The 16966-nt window shown below is 42.6% G+C and overlaps 1 protein-coding gene across 1 annotated transcript in view; it reads left to right on the top strand.

Annotated features, from left to right (window-relative positions):
• TERT (telomerase reverse transcriptase) overlaps positions 1–16352 on the top strand; it is a 273000-nt gene extending 256648 nt beyond the window's left edge. The window contains exons 15-16 of the mRNA XM_029589929.1: positions 890–1027; positions 15725–16352. Of these exons, the coding sequence (XP_029445789.1) occupies positions 890–1027; positions 15725–15756 (170 nt within the window). The 3' untranslated portion in view covers positions 15757–16352. The remainder of the gene's footprint in view (positions 1–889; positions 1028–15724) is intronic.
• Positions 16353–16966: the final 614 nt, after the last annotated feature.

The following is a 16966-nucleotide window of genomic DNA, read 5'->3' as shown; positions in this document are numbered from 1 at the left end:
GGTGGTGACAGAGGCAAAAAAAGTTCAAGAAAGCAGGGGACAAGTATAGAGGATCATTAATCACAAAGAAGTGAGGGGAGAACCAGAGATCAACTGGGGCCTAAGGCACTGTAGTGGGAAGTAAGCTAGGCTGACTAGATTGGTCCTTATCTGCTATTATATTCTATGTTTTTCTAATGGTCAAGAGTGTCAATAAGTTGCATGTGCATAAACTCAGCAACGATATTAATCAGCATCTCCAAATGTTCGGAAATTTGATGGTTGAAAGTTGACAATCCTAGAAAGTCTTTGTGAAGTAGCTTCTTGTTTTAAGAAGAAGCTTGCTCCATTGATAGAGGCTGTCCTGCAATGTTTGGAGCAAGTATTTTGCCTGGGCGGCTTACAGTGATTAAAAATAAGACTTTGGTCAGATTTGAACAGATCTGGTCACCATATGTTGCTTGGTCAACTTTACAAGGTGGTTGGAAACCTCTTCTATGACCCTTTCTTAGCTCTGATATGACACTGTGAAGGTGTGAGGGTTTTCTTTTCTGTTGTAAACATTGTAAGGCACATCTTTATTTGTATAGTTTGATGATTTTGGAAGAATTGTAAGTTTGTCTATTTGCAATAAAAATTGAAATGGAAAAATATTACCATTTTAATTTTGTGTACAACTTTGTTCATTTTATTTACGCATTTGATGAATTTGCCTTTCAACAAAAGGTATTGAGAGAAGAATCTGTGGTCTTCTCTATTCCTATTTATTTGCTGTAAATGGACTGCTTACAGTTTCCTTAATCATGCTCTTAAAGCAGATTTCACTGAATGTTTCTTTGTAGAAACCATTACAGAATTCATGTAGATTTCTATCTTTAACTCAGTACATTATGTTTTATTTACAAATTAGGGATTGTCCTTGGTGCCAGAGATGCCTCAGGTCCTTTTCCTTTTGAAGCAACACAGTGGCTTTGCTTACAAGCCTTTATTATCAAGCTGACAAATCACAAATCAGTTTACAATCACCTTCTTAAACCACTGAAAAACTGTAAGTAAATGTTGCAAACTTAAATACATTTTGTATTTGTTATCATAGAAGTAATTTAGCGTATACTAATTCATTTCCAGCCTCATTGAATTTAGATTTCAACTATCTTATTTACGTAGGACACTAATAGGCCAGATTTTAGTACCTACACGCGGGCGTAGATTTGTGCGTGCAACCTGGTGCGCACAGATCTATGCCTGATTTTATAACATGCGCGCGCAGCCGCGTGCATGTTATAAAATCCAGGGTCGGTGCGGGCAAGGGGGTGCCGAGCCCTAGGGGAGCCCTGATGGCTTTCCCCATTCCCTCCGAGACCGCTCCGAAATTTAAATATTTGTGAATAAAAATCAGTTTGGACTTGACTCAATTATACAGAAACAATATATCACCCCTACTGGATTGCACAAAATCAAAATTGATAGTTTGGTGGTCCTTACCACTCTCTCTTGTAGGTTGGATCAATTTGTTTACGATGATCTTATTCCCTCGTTGGTTATATGTGCTACAGATGCTGCCACTCCGCCTTCAACACAAAGATCTTATGACTTTAAATCAGCTTTTATTAAATTTTATCTGGGTGGGTAAAAAACCAAGAATTGCTCTCCAGAAGCTGCATTTAGATAGAGCTAAGGGGGGAAGGGGGGGGGGGGAAGGGGCTCGGCCTCCCTGATATGGAGTTGTATAATCTTGCCAGTTTATTACGTAAAGTATGTGATTGTTTATATGGTGATTCTATCTATACAGATATTGAGTCTGATAAACTCTTGACTTCTGCAGTGGATTTGCGTTATGTATTGCATGCAACTGTTGGTACTTTACCCTCTGGGTTGGTTAGCAATCTTTTGATTGCGCCACTGCATTGGGCGTGGTAGAGGCTTGCTTCGCTTCTGCGGTTCCATGACACTCAACTTACTCATCCAAAAGATGAGTGAGAAGGAAGAAGTGGTGATTGTTGAAGATTTTAATCTACCGGATGTAAACTGGAAAATCCCTTCTGCGGAATCTAACAGTAGTAGAGAGATAGTGGATGCCCTGCAAGTGGCTCTGTTCAAACAAATGGTATTGGAGCCTACGAGGGAGGGAGCTATACTCGATTTAGTGCTCACTAATGGAGATAATGTCTCTAATGTCCGGGTCGGTGCCCACCTTAGCACCAGTGATCATCAAACTGTATGGTTTCATATCACTAATACGATACAGAGAAGTCGCACAAAGACCAGGGTTTTGTGTTTCAAAAACATGGACTTTGTTGAAATGGGGAAGTACGTGGAGGAAGACCTAGAAGGGTGGGAGAAAACGAGAGATGTGGAACAACAGTGGGCCAAACTAAAAGGAGCAATTACTGAAGTGACTAATATATATGTTAGAAAAGTAAAGAAAAGAATGAAACCTATCTGGTTCACAAAGGAGGTAGCTGATAAAATAAAAGTTAAAAGAACAGCGTTTCAGAAATATGAAAGATCCCAAAGGGAGGATCACAAGGAAGAATATCTGGTAGTAGTATAATGGGAAAGTAATCAAGAAAGTGAAAAGTCAAGCGGAAGAAAGGATTGCCGAAAGAGGTAAAGCGAGGTGACAAAACATTTTTCAGATACATCAGTGAAAGGAACCAACAAGAGAGGGTGATTTGGTGAGAGAGGTAACAGTGGTGAGGCCACTTGGCAACAGTGATCATAGCATGATCAAATTTAAACTAATAACTGGAAGGGAGACAATAAGTAAATCTGCAGCTCTAACACTAAACTTTCAAAAGGGAAACTTTGATAAAATGAGGAAAATAGTCAGAAAAAAACTGAAAGGTGCAGCTGCAAAGGTTAAAAGTGTTCAACAGGCTCGGACATTGTTTAAAAATACAATTCTAGAGGCACAGTCCATATGTATTCCACGCATTAAGAAAGGTGGAAGGAAGGCAAAACGATTACCCTCATGGTTAAAAGGTGTGAGGTGAAAGAGGCTATTTTAGCCAAAAAATCATCCTTCAAAAATTGGAAGAAGGATCCATCTGAAGAAAATAGGATAAAACATAAGCATTGTCAAGTTAAGTGTAAAATATTGATAAAACAGGCAAAGAGAGAATTTGAAATGAAGTAGGCCATAGAGGCAAAAACTCATAATAAAAACTTTTAAAAAATATATCCAAAGCAAGAAACCTGTGAGGGAGGCGGTTGGACCATTAGATGACCGAGGGGTTAAAGGGGCTCTTAGGGAAGATACGGCCATTGCAGAAAGACTAAATGAATTCTTTGCTTCCGTGTTTACTAATGAGGATGTTGGGGAGATACCAGTTCCGGAGATGGTTTTCAGGGGTGATGAGTCAGATGAACTGAACGAAATCACTGTCAACCTGGAAGATGTAGTAGGCCTGATTGACAAACTAAAGAGTAGCAAGTCACCTGGACCGGATGGTATGCATCCTAGGGTACTAAAGGAACTCAAAAATGAAATTTCTGACCTATTAGTTAAAATTTGTAACCTATCATTAAAATCATCCATTGTACCTGAAGGCTGGAGGGTGGCCAATGTAACCCCAATATTTAAAAAAGGCTCCAGGGGCGATCCGGGTAACTATAGACCAGTGAGCCTAACTTCAGTGCCGGGAAAATAGTGGAAACTATCCTCAAGATCAAAATTGTAGAGCATATAGAAAGACATGATTTAATGGAACACAGTCAACATGGATTTACCCAAGGGAAGTCTTGCCTTACAAACCTGCTTCATTTTTTTTGAAGGGGTTAATAAACATGTGGATAAAGGTGAACCGGTAGATGTAGTATATTTGGATTTTCAGAAGGCGTTTGACAAAGTCCCTCATGAGAGGCTTCTAAGAAAACTAAAACGTCATGGGATAGGAGGCGATGTCCTTTCGTGGATTACAAACTGGTTAAAAGACAGGAAAAAGAGAGTAGGACTAAATGGTCAATTTTCCCAGTGGAAAAGGGTAAACAGTGAAGTGCCTCAGGGATCTGTACTTGGACCGGTGCTTTTCAATATATATATAAATGATCTGGAAAGGAATACGACGAGTGACGTTATCAAATTTGCGGATGATACAAAATTATTCAGAGTAGTTAAATCACAAGCAGACTGTGATACATTACAGGAGGACCTTGCAAGACTGGAAGATTCGGTATCCAAATGGCAGATGAAATTTAATGTGGACAAGTGCAAGGTGTTGAATATAGGGAAAAATAACCCTTGCTGTAGTTACACGATGTTAGGTTCCATATTAGGAGCTGCCACCCAAGAAAGAGATCTAGGCGTCATAGTAGATAATACATTGAAATCGGCTCAGTGTGCTGCAGCAGTCAAAAAATCAAATAGAATGTTAGGAACTATTAGGAAGGGAATGGTTACTAAAATGGAAAATGTCATAATATAAAAGATCCCAAAAGGAGGAACACAAAGAAGAATATCTGATAGAACTGAGGGAGACGAAGAAATTAATCAAGATGGCAAAAAGTCAAGCGGAAGAGAGGATTGCCAAAGAGGTAAAGAGTGGTAACAAAACATTTTTCAGATACATCAGTGAAAAGAGAAAAGTTCAAAGTGGTATAGTGAAATTGAAAGGTGGAAAGGATCAATGTGTGGAGAGAGACGAAGAAATGGCAGAAATATTAAATGAATACTTCAGTTCTGTGTTCACTAAAGAGGACCCTGGAGAAGGACCGTCACTAGTTAACAAGAAACTGGAGGGGAATGGAGTAGATGTAACTCCATTTACAGTAGAAAATGTATGGGAAGAGCTGGTGAAACTGAAAGTGGACAAAGCCATGGGGCCTGATGAAGTTCATCCCAGAATACTGAGGGAGCTCAGAGATGTGCTGGCGGGTCCGCTGTGTGACCTGTTCAATAGATCCCTAGAAACGGGAGTGGTGCCAAATGATTGGAGGAGAGCAGTGGTGGTCCCGCTTCACAAGAGTGGGAACAGAGAAGAGGCTGGTAACTACAGACCGGTTAGCCTCACTTCGGTGGTGGGAAAAGTAATGGAGTCACTGGTGAAAGAGAGAATAGTGAACTATCTACAGTCGGGAGAATTGCTGGACCAGAGGCAGCATGGATTCACCATTGGAAGATCCTGTCAGACAAATCTGATTGACTTTTTTGACTGGGTAACCAAGGAATTGGATCAAGGAAGAGCACTCGATGTCATCTACTTGGATTTCAGCAAAGCTTTTGACACTGTCCCGCACAGGTGACTGGTGAATAAAATGAGAAGCTTAGGAGTGAGTGCCAAGGTGGTGGCCTGGATTGCAAATTGGTTGACGGACAGAAGACAATGTGTGATGGTAAATGGAACTCTCTCTGAAGAGAGAGCGGTTTTAAGCGGTGTACCGCAGGGATCGGTGTTGGGACCGGTCCTTTTCAATATCTTTGTGAGCGACATTGCGAAAGGGATAGAAGGTAAGGTATGTCTTTTTGCGGATGACACTAAGATCTGCAACAGAGTGGACATGCCGAAGGAATGGAGAGAATGAGACGGGATTTAAGGAAGATGGAAGAGTGGTCGAAGATATGGCAGCTGACATTCAATGCCAAGAAGTGCAAAGTCATGCATATGGGGAGTGGAAATCCGAATGAACTGTATTCGATGGGGGGAGAAAGGCTGATGTGCACGGAGCAGGAGAGAGACCTTGGGGTGATGGTGTCTAATGATCTGAAGTCGGCGAAACAATGTGACAAGGCGATAGCTAAAGCCAGAAGAATGCTGGGCTGCATAGAGAGAGGAATATCTAGTAAGAAAAGGGAAGTGATTACCCCTTGTACAGGTCCTTGGTGAGACCTCACCTGGAGTATTGTGTTCAGTTCTGGAGACCGTATCTCCGAAGAGACAGAGACAAGATGGAGGCGGTCCAGAGAAGGGTGACCAAAAAGGTGGAAGGTCTTCATCAAATGAACTTATGAGGAGAGATTGAAGAATCTAAATATGTACACCCTGGAGGAAAGGAGGAGCAGAGGTGATATGATACAGACTTTCAGATACTTGAAAGGTTTTAATGATCCAAAGACAACGACAAACCTTTTCCATAGGAAAAAAATCAGCAGAACCAGGGGTCACGATTTGAAGCTCCAGGGAGGAAGATTCAGAACCAATGTCAGGAAGTATTTCTTCACGGAGAGGGTGGTGGATGCCTGGAATGCCCTTCCGAAGGAAGTGGTGAAGACCAGAACTGTGAAGGACTTCAAAGGGGCGTGGGATAAACACTGTGGATCCATAAAATCAAGAGGCCGTCAATAAAGAGTGGGTGGCTCGCCAGAATGACGGCTACTGCCTGGAGATAATACCCTTATTCAATAAACATACACATGGTTACTGAGACTCCAACATCGCTCTAAGCTACAACAGCAAGAGGAAAGTGGGGAGTAGCTGGCTTGTTACGGCGGTTACTACCCCAAACCAAATAAGCCTGATACTTCACTTTCAATGCATATACAGCATAGTTCTCTGCTTCAACGGCAGGGGAGAAGAAAAACTGATACTTCATGCATATCCAGCATAGCTCTCTGCTTCAACGGCAGGGGAGAAGAAAAACTGATACTTCAGGCATATCCAGCATAGCTCTCTGCCTCAACGGCAGGGGAGAAGAAAAACTGATACTTCACGCATATCCAGCATAACTCCCTGCTTCAACGGCAGGGGAGAAGAAAAACTGTTACTTCACGCATATCCAGCATAGCTCTCTGCTTCAACGGCAGGGGAGAAGAAAAACTGATACTTCACGCATATCCAGCATAGCTCTCTGCTTCAACGGCAGGGGAGAAGAAAAAAGGATTCGCACTCACAAAGCGGGGAGTAGCTGGCTTGTTACGGCGGTTACTACCCCAAACCAAATAAGCCTGATACTTCACTTTCAATGCATATCCTGCTTCAACGGCAGGGGAGAAGAAAAACTGATACTTCACGCATATCCAGCATAGCTCTCTGCTTCAGCGGCAGGGGAGAAGAAAAACTGATACTTCACGCATATCCAGCATAGCTCTCTGCTTCAATGACAGGGGAGAAGAAAAACTGATACTACACGCATATCCAGCATAGCTCCCTGCTTCAACAGCAGGGGAGAAGAAAAACAACCAATAAGGGCTGAATAACACAGTCTGGGTAAAACAAATAAGCATGGGTGTAGCTTGCTTATTGTGGCGGTTACTTCCCCTACTACCCGTAACTAATCAAGCTTGATATTTCACTTGGTTGCAGCTCCATCACTGCTCTCTACATTAATGGTGGGGGTGGAAGGGAAATAGAACCAAAGAGCTAAGAGAAACAGATAAGTATGAGAAAAAAAATGTGTGAAGCTTGCTGGGCAGACTGGATGGGCCGTTTGGTCTTCTTCTGCCGTCATTTCTATGTTTCTATTATATAATGCCTCTATATCGCTCCATGGTGAGACCGCACCTTGAATACTGTGTACAATTCTCGTTGCCTTATCTCAAAAAAGATATAGTTGCAATGGAGAAGGTACAGAGAAGGGCAACCAAAATGATAAAGGGGATGGAACAGCTCCCCTATGAGGAAAGGCTGAAGAGGTTAGGGCTTTTCAGCTTGGAGAAGAGACGGCTGAGGGGGGATATAATAGAGGTCTTTAAGATCATGAGAGGTCTTGAACGAGTAGATGTGAATCGGTTATTTACACTTTCGAATAATAGAAGGACTAGGGGGCATTCCATGAAGTTAGCAAGTAGCACATTTAAGACTAATCGGAGAAAATTATTTTTCACTCAACGCACAATAAAGCTCTGGAATTTGTTGCCAGAGGATGTGGTTAGTGCAGTTAGTATAGCTGGTTTCAAAAAAGGTTTGAATAAGTTCTTGGAAGAGAAGTCCATTAACTGCTATAGAAACATAGAAATGACATAGAAATGACGGCAGAAGAAGACCAAATGGCCCATCCAGTCTGCCCAGCAAGCTTCACACACTTTTTTCTTTCATACTTATCTGTTTCTCTTAGCTCTTGGTTCTATTTCACTTCCACCCCCACCATTAATGTAGAAGCAGTGATGGAGCTGCATCCAAGTGAAATATCTAGCTTGATTAGTTAGGGGTAGTAGGGGTAGTAACCGCCGCAATAAGCAAGCTACACCCATGCTTATTTGTTTTACTCAGACTATGTTATACAGCCCTTATTGGTTGTTTTTCTTCTCCCCTGCCGTTGAAGCAGGGAGCTATGCTGGATATGCTTGAAGTATCAGTTTATTCTTCTCCCATGCTGTTGAAGCAGAGAGCCATGCTGGATATGCATTGAAAGTGAAGTATCAGGCACATTTGGTTTGGGGTAGTAACCGCCGTAACAAGCCAGCTACTCCCCGCTTTGTGAGTGTGAACCCTTTTTTCTTCTCCCCTGCCGTTGAAGAAGAGAGCTCTGCTGGATGTGTGTAGTATCAGTTTTTTCTTCTCCCCTGCCGTTGAAGCAGAGAACTATGCTGTATATGCATAGAAATTGAAGTAACAGGCTTATTTGGTTTGGGGTAGTAACCGCCGTAACAAGCCAGCTACTCCCCCCTTTGTGAGTGCAGATCCTTTATTCCACTTTCCTCTTGCTGTTGAAGCTAGAATGATATTGGAGTCACAGTAAGCATGTGTACGTTTATTGAATAAGGGTATTGTCTCCAGGCAGTAGCCATCATTCTGGCGAGTCACCCACTCTTCATTGGCGGCCTCTTGACTTTATGGATCCACTGTGTTTATCCCACTCCCCTTTGAAGTCCTTCACAGTTCTGGTCTTCACCACATCCTCCGGAAGGGCATTCCAGGCATCCACCACCCTCTCCGTGAAGAAATACTTCCTAACATTGGTTCTGAATCTTCCTCCCTGGAGCTTCAAATCGTGACCCCTGGTTCTGCTGATTTTTTTCCTACGGATCATTAAAACCTTTCAAGTATCTGAAAGTCTGTATCATATCGCCTCTGCTCCTCCTTTCCTCCTTTCCTCCAGGGTGTACATATTTAGATTCTTCAATCTCTCCTCGTACGTCATCCGATGAAGATCCTCCACCTTCCTGGTCGCCCTTCTCTGTACCGCTTCCAGCTTGTCTTCCATCTTGTCAAGTTTACTTAGGGAATACGCTTCCATCTTGTCTTCCATCTTGTCAAGTTTACTTAGGGAATAGCCACTGCTATTAATTGCATCAGTAGCATGGGATCTTCTTGGTGTTTGGTTAATTGCCAGGTTCTTGTGGCCTGGTTTGGCCTCTGTTGGAAACAGGATGCTGGGCTTGATGGCCCCTTGGTCTGACCCAGCATGGCAATTTCTTATGTTCCTAAAAGTCCAACGTGGTATAGTGAAATTGAAAGGTGAAAAGGAACAATGAGTGGAGACAGATGAAGAAATGGCAGAAATATTAAACGAATACTTCAGTTTGGTGTTCACTAGAGAAGACCCCAGAGAAGGACCGATGCCAGTTAACAAGAAACAGGAGGGAAGTGGAATGGATGAAACTCCATTTCCGGAAGAGAATGTATGGGAAGAACTAGGAAAACTGAAAGTGGACAAAGCCATGGGGTCTGATATGGTTCATCCCAGGATACTGAAAGAGCTCAGAGATGTGCTGGCGACTCCGCTGTGTTACCTGTTCAATAGATCCCTGGAAACGGGAGTGGTGCCGAGTGATTGGAGAAGAGTGGAGGCTGGAAACTACAGGCCGGTTAGCCTCACCTCGGTGGTGCGAAAAGTATTGGAGTCTCTGCTGAAGGAAAGAATAGTGAACTATCTATAAGCAGCAGAATTGCTGGACCAGAGGCAGCATGGTTTCACCAAGGGAAGGTCCTGTCAGACGAATCTGATCGTTTTTGATTGGGTGACTAAGGAATTGGATCAAGGAAGAGCGCTCAATGTCATCTACTTGGATTTTAGCAAAGCTTTTGATATGGTCCCACACAGGAGGCTAATGAATAAAACGAGAAGCTTGGGAGTGAGTGCCAAGGTGGTGGCCTGGATTGTAAACTGGTTGAAGGACAGAAGACAACGTGTGATGGTAAATGGAACTTAGTCAGAAGAGAGAGAGGCGTGTCGGCAGCGTTTTGGGGGCGGGTACGGGGGCGTGGCTACGACCCGGGGCGGTCCGGGGGCGTGGCCGCGCCCTCCGTACCCGCCCCCAGGTCGCGGCCCGGCGCGCAGGAGGCCCGCTGGCGCGCGGGGATTTACGCCTCCCTCTGGGAGGCGTAAATCCCCCGACAAAGGTAAGGTGGGGGCTTAGACAGGGCCGGGTGGGTGGGTTTAGGGAGGGGAAGGTGAGGGGAGGGTAAAAGGAAGTTCCCTCCGAGGCCGCTCCGATTTCGGAGCGGCCTCGGAGGGAACGGGGGTAGGCTGCGCGGCTCGGCACGCGCCGGCTATACAAAATCGATAGGCTTGCGCGCGCCGATCCAGGTTTTTAGCAGATATGCGCGGCTCCGCGCGTATCTACTAAAATCCAGCGTACTTTTGTTTGCGCCTGGAGCGCAAACAAAAGTAGGCCTATTCGCGGAGTATGAAAATCCGCCCCTATGTGACAAGGCGATAGCTAAAGCCAGAAGAATGCTGGGCTGCATAGAGAGAGGAATATCGAGTAAGAAAAGAGAAGTGATTATCCCCTTGTACAGGTCTTTGGTGAGGCCTCACCTGGAGTACTGTGCTCAGTTCTGGAGACCGTATCTCCGAAGGGACAGAGACAGTTGTAGGCGGTACAGAGAAGGGCAACCAAAAAGGTGTATAGTCTTCATCGAATGCCTTATGATGAGAGATTGAAGAATCTAAATATGTATTCCCTGGAGGAAAGGAGGAGCAGGGGTGATATGATACAGACCTTCAGATACCTTTTCCATTGCAAAAAAATCAGCAGAACCAGAGTCATGATTTAAAACTCCAGGGAGGAAAACTCACAACCAATCTCATGAAGTATTTCTCCTCGGAGAGGGTAGTGGATGCCTGGAATGCCCTTTCGCATGAAGTGGTGAAGACTAAAACTGTGAAGGACTTCAAAGGGGCATGGGATAAACACTGTGGATCCATAAAGTCTAGAGGATGTGAATTGAGGGTGGCTTGCGGGAATGACGGCTACTACCTGGAGATAATACCCTTATTCAATAAACATACACACGGTTAATGCGACTCCAACATTGCTGAATGCTTCAACGGCAAGAGGAAATGTGGAAAAAAGGATTTGCATTCACAAAAAAGCGGAGAGTAGCTTGCTTGTTACGGCGGTTACTACCCCTAACCAATTAAGCTAGACACTTCACTTAGATGCAGTTCCAGCACTGCTTTCTACATTAATGGCAGGGGTGGAAGGGAAATAGAACCAAAAGGTTACTAAGGGCCAAGAGTAACAGATAGGTATGAGGGGAAAAAAAAAGTGTGAAAGCTTGCTGGGCAGACTGGATGGGCCGTTTGGTCTTCTTCTGCCATCAATTTCTATGTTTCTATACTTGTTCTCCAGTGCTTAGCTATACAGGGAAATTCATGGGCCTTCTTTATTGGAAACAGCAAGTTATTAATACTCTACCAAGTCCTGGCTAGGAATGGGATGTTACTCTCTTTTGACCAGTTGAAGGATCAGTTCACTTTGCAGGACACTGATCTTTTCTCTTACCTACAATTATGGCACTGTTTGCTCCTTACCTAGGGAGGCTTTGGACATGTCTAAGGTAGACGCGATATTTTTTCTTCAGGTCGAATGCTCCAAGCTTTCGCTTGTGAGCCTCCATAAGGCCTAAAAAGCTGAGGCAGACAGTACCTGGATCAAGCTGCTTTGGAGAAATGGAGTTTAGACTATTCTGAACTTCACATCTGGTAAACAAATAAGCATGGGAGTAGCTTGCTTATCACGACGGGTACTACCCTAAACCAATTAAGCCTGATACATCACTTTGAATGCATATACAGCAATGCTTTCTGCTTCAACAGCAGGGGGAAATGTGGAAAACAGGATTACATTCAGACTACATCTAACAAGGCATTGATCAGTGCAGTCGGGGTAAATAAGCATCGTGGTAACTTGCTTGATGCGGCGGGTTACTACCCTAACCATTAAGCCTTATGCTCACCTTTGATGAAACGCCAACATTACTCGCTGCATCAATGACAGGGGAGGGCAGGGAAATTTGAATCAAAACAGTTACCAACAAGGGCCCTGATCTTGGTAGTTGATGAAACATAAAGTATGGGGAAAATAAGTGTGGGAGCTACTGGGCAGACCTGGATGGGCTGATTGGTCTTTTTCTGCTGTCATTTCTATGTTTCTATATGTTTAAATTTTTCTTCTTTCCAAAAGGGGCTTGCTTTCTTGTTTTCAGCAGTTTGAAATTGGTTTCTTCTAATGTGCACCTTTGGGAAGTGGCAATTCAGATTTCTTCATAGAGTATATATCTCTCCAACCGTAGCTCATAAGGCCGGGCTTCCACCTTTCTGGGGCTTGTCCAAAGTGTCCTAAAGGGACAAGGTCTTTCACTCGTATATTTTGGAATTGCCCATTCGTCTATAAATTTTGGAAAAAAGTTTTTAAAGTACTGTCAGACTTTCCCATGGTTATTGAGGTTGTCTTATTTGGAATAGGGTTTCCTGCTAGCTTGGAGAAGTGTTCTATTGTTGGAGGGAGAAAGGTCCCCCATCTTTTTTGGCAATAGAGGAATGCATTTCACAGCTTGGTGCATATGGAATCCTTGGCTGCCATTGCTTCCTCTGCTGCCAAAAGGAATTTTCTAAATATCTGGGATAAATATATTCAGAGTCTTTCTAATAGAGCTAGGAGCTTACTTTTAAACCATCTATAGAATGCATGCTTTTCTTTTTACTTTCTGTTCCCGTTTGCATTTGTTTGTATGTACTACTCTGCTTTGGTAATAAAGGGAGGATTTGGGTTTTGAGGGGGTGACAGGTGGTTATGAGATCTTGGATACCCCATCCTGGTTTTTTTTTCTGAGCCTGACTAGACCTGAGCACGCCAGTTAACAGCACATATGTAGGATTTATTTTGTATTATATGAATCACGATGGCGTTCGAGATTTATTCTCTTGTGTGTGTGTGTGTGGCAGGGGAGTATACATATTTGAGGAAATGTTCACAACAATGTTTGATTTGTTCTCTGACAGACTCACTTATTGGGATTTGTTATGTAGTCAATTGACTGCATTATGTCTGTATGTTGTCTAGTGATGTTAGTATGTAGTTTTGTTTTCAATAAACATATTTAAATAAAAAGCCTGCTTAGCACTTATTAGCAAACCTGCCATCCCCAAACAGCAACAACCCTACCTACGAAAAGGTGGCATTCCAGTGGCCTCTAGATCACCAATATACATCCTACTGGGCAAACAGAAAAAAAGACTCCTATTAATCCCTGCACAAAAACTACATACTAGAGTATATCTCACCTGAGCCATGCATGCAGAACACAGACAGACCCTCAGGAAATACAGAATAAATGAAAGAAATTAGAAGTGTGTAGACAAAAACTGAAATGGAAATCCTGAGAAGCCATGCAGTGCAATATTGGAGAACTTGAAACAGAAATGCATTTCTTCTGCTAAGCAAAATGAAAGGATACAAATGTATGTTTCCAAAACACACATTCCAATCAATAAACAAAATGCTTTGTTGTCTGGACATCTTATTTTTTTCTAATTGTTGATCCCAGTCTCTCTCTCTTCTGCTTCTTCTACAACTTGTCCAGGTTCCCCTTTCATTTTTCATTTCTTCTCTTTTCGATTTTCTTCACTTTCTTCTCTACATTTGTCTTTGAAATTGATCTTTCACTTTCATCTTTTTTCTTCATTTCTTTTTTCTAGTACTGGGTACTTATAGTTAGATTTCACTCCTCCTACTTTCTCATTTTTCAGTTCTCAGTCTCTCGCTTTTCCCACTCTATTACAACCACTAGCTTTCCACCTCTTACTCCCACCACCTTCCCAGTCCCATCTCCTCTTCCTTACTCCTTTCCCATATTCCCCCACTCCTTAGTCTTCTATTTCCACCCTTTATACTCACCTCTCTAATTCTCAACTACTTTCCTTTGCTTCTAATCTCATCAGCATTCTCTCTTCCTCTGATTTCCTTGCTTTCAGCCCCTTTCATTTTTACCTAATGCTCCGCATCCAAATACCCTTCTTTTCACCACCTCTCAACCCTATTGCGCTATCTCACACCCACCCCCCCATAATGCCACCATCCTTTTCCACTGCTTCTTGGTGGGGATACAGACTTTCTCCTCTCTCTCTCTCTCTCTCTCTCTCTTTCAAATACACACATACTTGATTACTCACACATGCTCTCACACACAAACACATGCTCTCTTCTCCCCCCAAATGCTCTCAAATTCTCCTCTCTCCTACATACTATTTTACTCACACAACTTGCACTCTCTCTCCCCATGCTCTCATTCAGACACATACACACACACACACACACGTGCTCTCTCCACCACACACACACTCTTGCTGTTCCCACCCACATACACATGCATATATGCTCTCTGTAAAGAGAGTATGTATGTGTCTGGTGGGGAGAGAAAAACTTTCCCCACTGTACACACACATACTCCTGTAAACTACTAAAGAACACACTCCTCTTATGTCTCTCTCCCCCTGAAATGTGCAGACAGCAGCAGCCAACCTCCTTGGACTCTCTCTCTCCCATTTGTGGGGCCGATGATGCTCCTGTCCTTGGCTATGTGAGCACTGCCACCACTATTGCTCCAGCTCCTTTTTTCATCCGGGAAGGTCCAGCCATTGCTTCTCTGGCTCCTCTTTTTCACTGGGATGACTTAGCAACTACTTCTCTTTTTCTCTCGCTTCTCTCTTCTTCGGCTGGTAAGGCCTAGCCAACCGTGCTGTGCTCTGTGTCCTCGTTTCGGCTTAGAGGGCCTGGTCATTGCTGTGCTCCAGCTCCTCTCTTTGTCTGGGAGGACCCCAGTCATTACTGCACCTGTTCTCTGGCTCCTCTTTTTGGCTGAGAGCCAAGGACCCAACCAATACTGCTTCCATGTTCCAGCACCTCCTTTGGTGCAAAGTTCAAACATCAGCTGATGTTTGAAATGTGTACTGGAAGAGGGATAGGAAAGACACTGCCTTGGCAGCAGGAGCAACATTCATTTTGTTGAAGGCAAGCCACCAGTGCTAGGCATGAGGAGCAGGGTCACAAACAGTTGATGTTGGGCAATGGGTGGCAGAGGACCAGCTGGACTTGGATGGCTAAAATCCATACATTTTTTTGGATATTTTTTGGCTTCCAGACATTCCCCCTAATACCCATACTGTCCGGTGAAAATCCAGACAGTTGGCAACCTTTAGTGAACTCTGATTTTTCAACCTGTTGATCCCTTTCAGAAAGATTCCAACCCTCAGTGCAATTCTAGCAACTGAACAAAGAGATTAGGCAGGAGATCTTAACCCAATATACAGTGCTGCTACTGCTTTTGCTATAATATGGATTCTGATTCATTAGTTATATCATGTTTTAATAAAATCTGTGTAATACATCACTGAAGCAGGGATCTCTTCTCCTGAGACTACAATAGGCAACTGCTTACAAAAAAAAAAAAAAAAAAGATGTACTGTAGCTCCACCAGCAGCAATATACTGACTGCAAATGATTTTATATGGAACAAAAATGTTACTTTTTACTTGTGTTGAATTGTGTTTACTCCCCCTCCCAACAAAAATATATTTTAGATAACATTTTACTTTTATTGTGATCTAACAGTTGTGTATTATTTTTGTTTTTTCTTTCTAGGTGAATTTCAGGTTAATGAAGAAAATACCTAAAGTGACACTGCAACTTTTGAAGACCATTACAAGGCCATCGCTCCATAAGGACTTTGCAGCCATTTTCGATTAGCTGGTTCACTGAGACTATATACAGCATTGGGACATGTTATAGTTCATAACTGTTTCTAAGTTACATTACAAATGGCAGGTTTGCTTTTGTTTGTGCCATTCGTAAAAAACTGCATGATTAAAAAAAAGTTAGTATATTAATTTTGCATCTGCCAGAAAGTTAAATCAAGTAGACATGAAGGTTTTAAGCAACTTTCTTTAATATTCATGAGCAAATCTTTCTACTGATTGTCCACTTTCTGCACTGTGGAACATTGCTATGAAATTCTCTTCTTCTGGATATAAAGTGCTCGTTAATGGTGTATACATTTGTTTTGACTTTGCTGTGTTTGAGGTTTGCAAATATCCTCTATACAGGGGATTCTTACAAATCATAACGTTTAAATGAACTGCTGTGAATTTACTATCTTTCTGTATCATACAGGTTGTGTGAAAGGTTTGAATTAGGAATCTGGGTTTTCAAACTCTGTTTTTGTTTACACTCTTTGACAAGAATAAAATTACAAAGAACTGCAGTCTGGGAATATTTCTGCAACTAATATCATACCATAATAAACAGGAAAGATAACTTTCAAAAAAATGTGTGTAGCGATATATACATGCACCGTGAGCAAATCTACGCAAGTATTTTATAACGTTCATATAATATACACACATTTTATAAAATATGCATATCTTTATCCCCAACATACATGCCTATGTAGCTTGCACATGAATACATGTAATGCATTGAAACTATGTTAACATAAGAAATTGCCATGCTGGGTCAGACCAAGGGTCCATCAAGCCCAGCATCCTGTTTCCATCAGGGACAAACCAGCCACAAGACTTGGCAATTACCCAACACACCAGAAGGATCCCATGCTACTGATACAATTAATAGCAAGTGGCTATTCCCTAAGTAAACTTAATTAATAGCAGTTAATGGACTTCTCCTCCAAGAACTTATCCAAACCTTTTTGACCCAGCTATACTAAACTGCACTAACCACATCCTCTGGCATCAAATTCCAGAGCTTAATTGTGCATTGAGTGAAAAAGAACTTTCCTCCGATTAGTCTTAAATGTGCTACTTGCTAACTTCATGGAGTGCCTCCTAGTCCTTCTATTATCCGAAAGTGTAAATAACCGATTCACAT

Source organism: Rhinatrema bivittatum, chromosome 2, assembly GCF_901001135.1.
Source record: "Rhinatrema bivittatum chromosome 2, aRhiBiv1.1, whole genome shotgun sequence".
NCBI classification, from domain to species: Eukaryota; Metazoa; Chordata; class Amphibia; order Gymnophiona; family Rhinatrematidae; genus Rhinatrema; species Rhinatrema bivittatum.
Note: the sequence above shows the minus strand (reverse complement) of the source record. Positions and strands in the feature narration are given on the sequence as shown.